The sequence below is a fragment of the Haliaeetus leucocephalus genome, unplaced genomic scaffold (genome assembly GCF_000737465.1).
Source record: "Haliaeetus leucocephalus isolate CR32 unplaced genomic scaffold, Haliaeetus_leucocephalus-4.0 Scaffold152, whole genome shotgun sequence".
In the NCBI taxonomy this organism is placed as follows: domain Eukaryota; kingdom Metazoa; phylum Chordata; class Aves; order Accipitriformes; family Accipitridae; genus Haliaeetus; species Haliaeetus leucocephalus.
The window spans coordinates 1051183-1062923 of NW_010972588.1; the positions used below are offsets into that span (position 1 = coordinate 1051183).

The 11741-nt window shown below is 40.7% G+C and overlaps 1 protein-coding gene across 1 annotated transcript; it reads left to right on the top strand.

Moving 5' to 3' along the window:
• Window positions 1-2: 2 nt before the first annotated feature.
• On the top strand, window positions 3-11044 carry TMEM64 (transmembrane protein 64; the record flags this gene model as incomplete). Its single annotated transcript, XM_010562011.1, has 3 exons — window positions 3-515; window positions 6182-6337; window positions 9548-11044. Coding segments are annotated over 3 exons (864 nt in total), but the record flags the coding sequence as incomplete, so codon positions are not given.
• Between the last annotated feature and the right edge of the window lie 697 nt (window positions 11045-11741).

Sequence of the window (11741 nt, forward strand, 5' to 3'; positions counted from 1 at the left end):
CGGGCGGCGGCGGCGGGCCCGGGCTGGCCGAGGCCCGGGGCTGGCGCTGCTCCTGCTGCCTCCTGGGCACCTGCTGGTGCAAGAGCTGCCTCAGCGTGTGCGTCCTGGCGGCCCTCTGCTTCGCCTCGCTGGCCCTGGTGCGCCAGTACCTGCGGGACCTGCTGCTCTGGGCCGAGAGCCTGGACAGCCTGGCCGGCGTGCTGCTCTTCACCGTGGGCTTCGTCGTCGTGTCCTTCCCCTGCGGATGGGGCTACATCCTGCTCAACGTGGCCGCCGGCTACCTCTACGGCTTCGTGCTGGGCATGGGGCTGATGGTGCTCGGCGTCCTCGTCGGCACCTTCGTCGCCCACGTGGCCTGCAAGCGGCTGTTGGCCCGCTGGGCGCGGGCCAGGATCCAGGGCAGCGAGACGCTCAGCGCCATCGTCCGCGTCGTGGAGGGCGGCGGCGGCCTCAAGGTGGTGGCTCTGGCACGGCTGACGCCGATCCCCTTCGGGCTGCAGAACGCCGTCTTCGCGGTGAGTCCCGGCCCGGGCCGCGTGCCCCAGCCCCGTGGCTGCGGCCAAGGAGGACGCTCTGGCTGGGAGGATGGCTCGCAGCGTGGCGGCCAGGGTGGCTGGTGGAGGTTGCCCCCTTTCCCCGGATGAAACTTTGGTTTCTTTCTCTTTTAACAACGGTAAAAGCAGCCCCCCTGCCTGCTCTTGCGAGTGGCTCTTCCGCGCTTGCGGAGGGACGGCAGGCGGGTTCTCGAGGTGCCTCGTTCGGTGGCATTGCGTTAGAGTTGCTGTCCGGCTTTTGAGACTCTGTTCTGGTGTTAGAAAGAAGCACCAAAGAGCTGTGTAGCAAAATCTGCGGAGAACGCAGCAGTTTTAAAGTGCTTGTGTTTTTAAAGTGATCTGAGTGGAGGAAAAGTTGGATTTTTAAGCAGTCTTGCCAGGTCTCCCTCAGCTACTTAATATAAATAACCATATTGGAAAGGAAGAAGCGGACAGATTAAAATTCTTGCTCAGTTTGGTGGTTGTTTGTAGCATACATCTAACAAATCCATAAAGAGTGTTAAGTCCATGGACACAAGAGAGGTTGCGCAGTTTGGACAGAGCATTAAGATGTAGGCTCACAGCTGAAAAGGGACTTGGTACACCGGAGTGGTACTGAAAGTTAATTTAAACTTGAGTTTGGGAAAGGGTTGGACTTGCTTTTCTTTCTACTTTTAGATGAAGATTGGTACATTCTCTAAGAAAAATTATTTAAAACTTATGATCTCACTGTTCTCTTTGATCATCTTAAAGGGGAAAGTGTAGACGAATGTAGAGGGTATTGCTTTTGAGTGCCATCATGCTGATGATGACAATTTCAGACCGTCAGTTCTTCCTGAATGCTTTGGCTGAAGGATATGGTTTTGGCTGTGTGTTATGCCTCAGTAGTGTCTGCTAGCTCGGTGAAATCAAAACAGAGCAAACCAGATTGTGAAATACTTCACAATGTTTAACAGTAACTCCTATCTTCTTTAATGTAAGAGACCCTATAAACAAGTGTTTTGGTGTGCCACTTTCTTATAGCACGCTTTCCATCCCCCATCAGCACTCCTGATCCTGTACCCTTCTGAAGCGCTTGCTTAATTTTGGCAGAATCATCTGGTTGAAATGAGTAGGTCACTGAATACCAAATTTGTTATTTAAGAAAAAATTAATCCACACAATTTTTAGGGGTTAACACCCACAACAAATATTTAAAATTGCTGTGTATAAAACTGTGTGCGCTGGGGCATTTGCCTCGTGAGCTGCAATCTCCTGCCGATAAAAGCTGTAGCAACTTATAATTTCTTTTTAAGCAGATTTGTTAACCATTTCCTTGTTATGAATGAGAAGACCCTCAGCTGTTTTATTTGTTTACCTGTGTTACTGCAGGACTGAGGAAGCTTAGACCCATGCAGCCAGGAGCAGAGTACCCCTGGAGCCCAAGGTCCTGGTGTAGCAGATGAAGCTTCTTCTCTAGTGTGACTCTCCTAAAGTGGGGAGAGCTGTTGTGCTTTGGTTGTTCACAGCTTCTGGGCATCACTTGAAGTAGTCAGCAGATGCTGTAGGGCAGTACTGGATATGAAGAACTGACCAGAGAATTACTGAGTTAAAATGATTTCCTTCCTGGCATAACCATTCTGTTGGAAGCAAGATTCAGCAGAGTATTCAGGCCAGTGCAATATTAAAATGATGCTGTATATCAGTGCTTTGTATTCTCTAAGTATCGCAAGCTAAATAATTTTCTTTCCAAGTGGAAGGTATCAGTATTAAAATAACAGATAGGAAATGAGATGAAACCAGATTCTTGAGTATGCCAGATAACTTGAATGTTGCCTGCTAAAATTAGTTTGGTTTACATTTATTATTCTGGATTTATTACTTTGCAGCATAGTCAAATAAAGCACAGTGTGCTCAATTTTTAACCGAGAACATTTAGTATGAACTACTAGATTACTGCAAAATAAAATGTTGCATGCAAATCTGGGGATTCAAGGCAGTTTCTCGCTGTGAGTCAAGTTTAAGCTACGTATAGAATACAAAATTCTGCCTACGCAGCCTGAGTTGTCATTTCTTTGAAACTGATTTATTTGAAAATTTAATGGTCTACTTGTGTTTATAATGCAAGGGGATTTGGGGTGCCCTAACTATCTATCCATTCCCTGTGCTAGCAAGTTCAGGAATGAATTTGAAAAGGATTGCTCTTAATAGTAGAAGAAAGAACAGTGAAGTTAAGAAAACCTGCACATCTTTAATTTGCCAGCAGTCTGGTCTATGCATGTTTTCTCTGTGCATATTTGTAAGTAAACTGGAGATACTGAGAATGCTTAAATGAGAGGGAAGGGAGGAAGTGACACATGAGGTCCAGGACAAGGCATAACCTTGATGTGAGAGGGGTCATCTGCAGGGCTGGGACTAATGAGTTTCTACAAGCACTTGTTCAGTGGTGTGTACCATCTGCTGAGGGTTCTGGGGAGGTTGAATTGCAGAGGAGCGTACAGAAGGAAGGAAGAGCTTCCTAGCATTTGATTAGTGATGGGATCATATTATTTGAAACAGCACAAGAAGAAAATTAACACGGATGTCTTAGTTTCTCACCAGCCAGACATGAACATCTTGCTTCTTAAGGTCATTCTGCTGCTCTTTGGGAAAGAGCTGATAGTAGGAGCATTGGGGTAATGTATTTACTTGCCTTTCTGGAAGACCTAGAAACTTCTTAACTGAAAGCATGTTTGTATTTCTCTTTGAGTGGGTTTTGCTTACTTATCGTTCCTGTGGTGCCAGGGTGGCCTGATAGCTCTTACTAAGTGTTTGCCCATGCGCAGCCCTCTCCCCTTGACAGCTGAGTGTTCTGAAGGCAGGTCTGGAAGGAGGCCTGGTATGCAGGTTATCACCTCCTTCCCACTACTGGGTCCCTGGAGCTAGATTTGTGCAGACTGATTATTTGCAGTGCCAGGTGTAGCTTAGATCAGAATTCATATTTCTTCTTTCTCCTCTGAGAGGAGTATTGTACAGAGGAAATAATGTGTCCCAGTGTGCATCTCCGGTTCGAGAAAGGCACACAGTGAAATCAGAGTTCAAGAAATGGTACCTGCTTTGCAGGAACATGCAGGCTGCTTACTTTGCTTGTTGAAAAGTTGCTAGCTATTTTTTGGTTTGTTTTTTATTTGCTACCTGGGTTTTTTGGTGGGGTTTTCTGGAGAAAGTAAAGAGCATCAGAATTGTTCTTTGGTCTCGGTTGCTATCTGATCTGAAACACAGGATTTCATAAATTGAGGGGTGAGAAATCTGCTGCAATCCCCAAAGGCATGTGAGCTCCCAACAAAGTCCTGACACAAGCATTTATTCTTTGACAGGACTGATCCAAAGGTGTCAGCTGCAAAGAATACACAAAAGTTTTACTGGACAAGGCCTGTCCAAGGTTTAGTGGGAGAATTTCTGGCTAACACTTTTGTTACCAGAGTGGTTAGGTAGTTCTTAGTTTTGTTTTAACACATCGGTATGGCCTATAACAATTGCATCCATGCTTGCATTGGGATTTCACTGTTAGTTTCTGTTGGCTTGAGCTTTCTGTAGAAACAGAGTCGTGGTAGCCTCTGTTTGGCAGCTTGGCCACACAGACCCCAGTCTGGCAGGTTTCTAGAACAGGTAAAGTTTCGTAGAAGGAAACACATGGAAAGCTGTAAGTTTTATTGAAAATTTCTCAGGTTTCTTAGGTAGGGATGCTGTCCAATTCCTCTGCCTTCCAGGGGAAAGGATACCACTGTAGGTCTAAACCCTACAAACCAGCAGTTAAAAGGGCACCTGTAAATTCCACCCCCCCCCGCCCCGCCCTTGACTTTCATTTTAGTGGGAAGCACAAGTCTCAGTCCAGCGTGTCCATTGGCAGCCTCCCCTTTGGAAACAGTCTCTCTCATCGCCCAGGAGGTCCAGTTGCTGCAGGACAGATCCAGCTGTGCAAACGTGTTGCTCTGCAACCAAAGTGTCCTTAATATGTATACAGAAATGAAAGAGGTGCCTGGGAGTTAAAACAATCTTTGGGAAGTTTCCCAGCTCCATTAGATTTAATGACAGTGTCCTACTTAGCAAATCTTGCCTCAGCATTAGTATTTCAGAGACTTTTAATAGCAGTTCCTTCATTCCCTTGCCAATATGGGAAGTTTTGGTTGTGCATTCTTATTACATGGCCGAGATTACTATAAAGTTTTAAATAAATAAATAAAAAGTAAGACTTCTCAAAGCATCAGTCAAATACGAAGTTCTGACATAATTCCATAGTGCTTTTTCATTCAAAATCTAAATTAATCTTTTATAGAAGGGGAAATGTATTATTTGCGTTGCTTGTATGTATTTCAGTCTGTGGGACGTGTAATTTGCGGTGTGAAGTTTGGAATTGGCTTAATGGGTCTTGTTCCAGTGAATTATTCTTAATCTTTATGCTTCACTGCGTTCTCCTCCGCCATTGCCCTTCTGTCCTCCCAGAAACTTAACACTGATGGTTCTTAGAGCTCTGAGAATTCAGCACTGTGACTTTCATAGTAACCAAAGTTTATTTTAAGAATAGGATGATGAAATGAGTAACTTTGCTGCTATTCTCTTGTCTTTGACATTGTACAAAACTGTCAAGGTCAATAATTTCAATGTAGCCTCCCAGTGTTAGGGGCTGTTCTTAATTAGAACTTGTTTTATTAAGATGTGATCAACTGAATTGTCTGGAAAATTCCTTAGGCTGCTTCTTTCAAAATCACCCTTTTCATACTAATTTTTAACCCATAGTTTCCTCCTGTTTTCATTTTTCTTGTGTAAATATCTTTTGGCCTCTTGGCTCTTGAATTTAATATTTCCCGATGGCTGCTGGTACTAATTTAGCTAGTGCTGTGTACTTTGTTCCCTTGTAAACTGTCCACATACTGACTCAGAACAGAAATTTCACAGCAAAGAGAGGAAAATATCTTGAAGTATTATTAGTGTTTTTTTCCAGAGAAACTAGCAAACAGCTATAGCCCCATGTACTGGTTTTTTTCACTAATTAAAGTGTGACACAAAATATCTTTGGTAGAGAATCTTAATGATACCAATGTGTGTCACTGATAGATAATAGATATTGCTACTAGAGATCACTGATAGATATATGTATCTTAGTGAGTATATAACTTCCCTTGCAGGGGCAAATCATATCTGCCATTCTGTTTACCTAGATCATATTTAATACAGTGACGTTTTGAACAGTTACCTCTTTTATTAGTTGCCATACATGTAAAAAGCAAAGCAAATAGATTTTTGCTTTAGACCTTCACATTTGGTAAAGTAATTTCTTCCTGCAAGCAAATTCTCATAAATTGTAGGGCTCCGTTCACCATGAAGAAATAAACATCTTCAATGAACAGTGTAATTGCATCCGTAGTTAATGACCTTTGCACAGAGACGTTGTGTAATGTAAGATGAAATGAAATAAAACCTAGTAACTTCAAAAAGGCCAGATGAAAACTAGCCACGTACTGTTTTATTGTGTTATCTTAGATTCACATACAGTGGAAAGTTTCAGTGAAGGAATGTAATAAATGATTTCATTTTTTTGCATGGATGCTTGTGGGAGCAGCAGTCTGGTGGTTTCTGCATCTAGATTGTGTTGGAGCTGTGCTCGCTTTCTTACACTTTCTTTTACTCAGATTACAGATTTGTCACTACCGAACTACCTGATGGCTTCTTCAGTTGGGCTGCTTCCTACTCAGCTCCTAAACTCATACTTGGGCACTACCTTGCGCACCATGGAGGATGTGATTGCAGAACAAAGTGTTAGTGGCTATTTTATATTCAGTTTACAGGTAAGAAAATAATTGCTCTCATAGACCTTGGTAACAGTAATGTCAGTTTCTGACTGTTTGGGTAAGCAATGATTCTTGGAAACAGTCGTTTTCTTGTGTTTGAGTTTATTTCTTTATCCCCCTAATTTCTTGCTCATCTGCTGTACCAGTGGGATTCAAGACAGGACTTTGCTTCTGGAGACAGTAGGCAAGTTTCCTTCCTGTAGCTTTGTCTCTTCAAGTCATTGAATCTTAGCTTGGGAAACTGCATGCCTGTAGGAACATGTATGAGATGTAGAGAGATTCAGCACTGCTGATTTCTCTTTCAGACTGTACAGCCTGCAGTGTAAAAGGGGTGGGCTGCAGGAGGTTTGGGGCAATGCATGTCTCAGGGCTTAAGAGCTGCTCTTTGTTGGCATAACAGCTCCCTAGTCTGAGGCAGCCAACCTCTTACAGACTGAGAGCCAAGCAAGTATGGCATGTGGTATTGAAAAGTAACAGGTTTTAAAAAGTGTTTGATGTATAGCTCTGTTATTGGTATTTTCAGTAGATTGTGTAAAACTGAGCTGACGTTTCTTTTTCACAGGCTTATTGACTGCTAGATACCCAGGGAAATGGGTTTCCAGTGTACTGTTCTCTTTTGATTTTGCTTTCTTCTGTTAGAAAAATTTAATTCTTTCATACCTCACGTGACACAAACCAGAACTTACTCAGTGTTCTCTTTTTCTCTTTCTGCCACAGTTTTGTCAAGTTTTCTTCTCTTGCCCTCTGTGGTAATTTCCTGCTGAATTGTAGACTTGTCAACGCCCCCCTACACAAAAGCTGATGTGCCACTGACTGTGAAGTAGTGTGCTCAGGGTGCTTAGACCCAGCACCTGTTCAGTGTTCCCTATTAGCGTTGAACACTCCTGATTTTGCATAGGTATTTAGGATGAAAAGTGCTGTAGAAATGCACCTAATTTTGCAAGTGAGTAAATTTGTGAAAAGTATATAGTACCTTTACATGAGCTTAGCCAATGAAATAATTTGTCAGTAAATCTTGGCGGTAATCCTTAAGTCTGAGACCGTTACGAGCACAGAGATAGTGAGTATTTCAGAACCAGATTATATATTAAAACCTGCTCTGACAGCGTTGGTGCTTCAGGCTGTGTTTGACCAGCAGTTACCATGGTTTGCAGACTTTTAGTTGGTACTGCAGTCATTTATCTTCCTCAGTTTTTACAGTCATAAAGCTGACGTTTAACAATGCTAAGATAGAAAACTAAGCTAGAACCATTTTAACTGCCCCCCCCCCCCAAATTATGTGTTCTTAAAAAAAACATATAATTTATATACTTCATACGACAGGTTTATGAGTATTAAAAATGCCTTTGTAAATGTGATCAATAGATCAAAGAGAAAATAAATGGTTACTTGATCAGCTTTCGTTTTAGTCATGAAATGTTATTTCCAGGGTAGTAGTTTTTAGTGGTCTTTCCCTTTTTTTCCCTTTTTTTTTTTTTTTTTTTTAAATGACATTGGCTCCTCTTTGTGGATTATAACTGTCAGTTAGGTAAGTGCTAGCTGGAGAGGCTGAATGAATAGGAGTCCTCACCTCCTTGAGAGTAATCCTTGGGACCTAAGTCAAGGGGAGCCTGTTAGTGGAGGAATTACTTATGTTCTCCCACTTTCAGGCATCTACCTGGTGCTTTGCCTTGCTGGGCTTTAATGGGACTTTGATTTAGTAAATAACTCTAAAAATCCTTCACATTTCATAGTTGTCTGTGTGTATATATTTTTTTAAATTACTCATCTAGGGAACTAGGTTACTGGTAGTAATATTTCTGAAAGAAGACAAATTTAAATATTTGGCTAAGCTTTTAGAATAGGATTTTTCCTCTGTATTCAGAATTCGGTGTCTGTAGTCTGTTTTTGACTCTTACATTGGCCAGTTTTGGAAATGTATAACTTGAATTTGTGAGGAAAATCTTTCTCACCACAAGGATAGTCAAGCAGCGGAGCAGTTGCCCAGAGAGGTTGTGAAATCTCCATCTTTGGAAGTTTTCAAGGTTTGACTGGACAAAAGTCCTGAGCAGCCTTGGTCTGATCTTGCAGCCAGCCCTGCTCTGAGCAGCAGGTTGGGATAGAGACTGCCAGGGATGCCTTCCAGCTGCAATTATCCTATGACTGTACTTGTCAATCATCTTGGTCGTATTCTAGCATCTTTTATGCCATGCTGGCAGATGCTTTAAGTGATAGTCCTTAATGTTAAAACATAACCCTATTAACCCCAATTAATAATGAAGTTCACATTTTGGAGTAAAAACTTAGGTTCTGTTGTAAACAATATAACCTTTTTGGTTTTTTGAAGGAAGTTGCAGATTCCAGCTAGTTTCATAAAACATTCTTAAAAAAGGCAGAGGAATTTGCTTCTTTCAATGGGACTGTCACTATGAGACAGATGGATTTTTTTTTTTTTATTTGAAGATTTTTTTTTTTTAAGGAGTATCTCAACTGAAAATTTAACTGGTGTTTTATTGAAACCAAAGGCTGCTTTCCTCCTTAAAACAAAAAAAAACCCCAAAATCATACCACCAACATCCTGTCCCCTCCCCGAGCCATCCTCCAGAAACCAAGTTCTTCCCATACAGACTACTATAAGTCGCTCAGAAACTCTGATCTGTCCTGTTTAGTCCTGATATCCGAGAAGCACAGTGACACTGCTCCTCTCTGCTATCTTCCATACCAGAGGGGCAAGGACAAGAAGTTTTATTTCCTTTACTGTGCATCATCCTCTGTCTCTGCTGTTTTGCAAGTTGCAGATGCTCAGTACAGTTTCAACCTATTATTCACTTGGTACATGGAGAACAACAGGCCTTTTGACTTACAGAAATACACCACTTAATTTGTGGAAATATTTTTGCCAAGAGAGAAGGTGAAGGAATTGCTTTCTAACAAGTATGTGGATGTCGATGGAAAGAAAGAAAACATCTTTTCAATTCATATAAATATTTAAGTTCTATGTAATGACTATGTTCTGAGATGCTAGTTACATTGTTAGCATATGTAGGTTTAGAGCCACTCATTGGTTAAGTTTATCTCCCTTCTAATGTTTTGCCTGTGAAGCATTGAGTTAACAAATGCCTCCATGAATCTTTGTGTCGACGACTTTTTTGTTTTGTTCAGAAGAGTTGCTTTGTATTCATGCTTACAGTTTATGTAGCCTGCAACACTCTTTTATTTTATTTGCAGATTGTCATAAGTATAGGACTCATGTTTTATGTTGTTCACCGAGCTCAAGTGGAACTGAATGCAGCTATTGTAGCGTGCGAAATGGAAATGAAGACATCGTTTGTTAAAGACAGTCAACCAAGCATCAGTGGTTCAACCACATACTGCAACAAAAGGACAGTAGCATTCTCTGGAGGAGGTGTCAATATTGTGTGATTTCAAGTATTAATAAAGTAAGGTTTTGTGAACCTAAGCTATTGCCTAGAAATATCTATGGACAATTCAACTAGTTTTCAAAAAAATTACAAGTGGTTACAGGTTGTACTGTGGCACAAACCAACTGACCAGCTCTTCAATTGCACATGGGGTGACTTCTAGCAAGAAAAGAAAGATGATGAAGTAACTTAAGATGTAAATGCAAATTTGGCTGCACCTTTGGTCATTTATTATGCCTGTCATGGCCTGTAGTCTGCACTTTAGGTTTTTTTCCTTTGCCTCCTATAAACTGAGAAATGCTTCTATAAATTGAGAAAAGTAGCACAGAGGTAAATATTTTTCTGCTTTGCATTATTTATAAGGCTGAATAATTATATGCAGTAGAATTTTATTACTGATAAAGATGAATGAGAAAGTATGCAATTCAATGTATGTTATTCTTGAATGTGCTTTTGCTTTGGAATTGCTTCTAGAACTTGGAGTGTATTATTTAGCTAATGATGGGACCTTTTGGCTTTTCCTTCATTTTTGATTTTAAAAAAAAGAGAACCCTATATAAAGTTTTGGTTGAATGTATTTTTGTAAGTCATTAAAAATGTTGCAGAGCCATGCGTATGTATTCACACAAGCTTAAATCCTACATTGTGGGACTGAAGTGCTCTTAAATAACATTTTAAGTTACACTGTGTAATATGCAAAGTAAAAGGGAAAATACAGAAGTTATAATAGATTGCAGTGACTGTTTGAAGGAGACTTCATGACTTAATTGTTGCTTTGGTTTTACCACCTTGGTGATTGTAACACAGGGCTGTTCCACGTTAGTCCTATTTATAATATTTTTAGTTGTTAAAAGGATGGAGTTTTTCAACTCGCATGACTGCATGTAATAAGGCTTCCAGAATAGGAAGCTAAATCTCTCCTTTAAACAAAGTGATGGGATACCGGCAGTACCAATCGTACATGAAGGTGGCCTTTATTTTGTAAGTGAACCCCCCCTCCCTTTAAAAAGCTTTAAAAATTCACTTTGGTTGGCATGTTTTTGCTAAAAGTTCTACATTTTTTAAAAGATGCAATCTATTATAAATTTCATCAGAGTGAAGATATGAAAACTAGAGGTTCTCCTTGGAAAAATAAATAATCCAGTAACAGAGGAGGACAGTAATGTCTCTGAGACTCAGGAATTCTGACTCCATTTTTGCAAGACAACACTGTATTGGATAATGCTCCTTTTATGTGTGCTGTGGACTGTTTTTCACTGCATTTGAATAGACTGGATAACCCGATAGTAACTTGTGTGTGTGTGTAAAAAGAAAACAACAATAATGCCTGAACATGATGTCTTGTAGGTGTGAGTTTCATGTAGAAATACGTACCAATGTTGAATTGCTCAAATACATACAAGTCATCTGATACAAAAATAATGTAATGTATTGCTTATTTTTGTAGTTATTTTGTGTAGGTTTTCAAGGATGATTTCAGTCTTCAAAATTTTGTTGTTTTCTAATAGTATGATGGTGCCTCCTTTTTGTAAGGTTGTTTGTTGCATTCAAGCATTTTTGTCTTGTTGAGAATAGCAGGTTTTCAAGGTCGTTGGGAAGCAGAGATCTGATAGCCTCTAACAGCCTTACTGTGAGGATGTATAGTACTTGCATAACTTGACATCTACGCATTCCTTGGTAGTGGAAGTTCAATTTTGTTCTTTAAGTATGTATCCTTTGCAAACCGCTGTTCTTGGGTCTTGTGACCTAAGGAACTGAACTAGTTAAATGAAACAACAAAGTTCAGATTGTCTTCTTTTTGTTGTTTTGGGGCTTGGTATTTTTTTTGGTTCGTTTGTTTTTGAAAAGGCAATCTATATACCTGGAAGTGTTCATTTACGGATCTCTGCCTCTGACAGCTCCTGTGTGAAAACAAGAGAGCCAGATAACTTTTTGATGGCGTTATTTGTCATCATAGTATAATTGAGCCCTTTCTTAACTAAAGGTTTTTAATTTTGTTT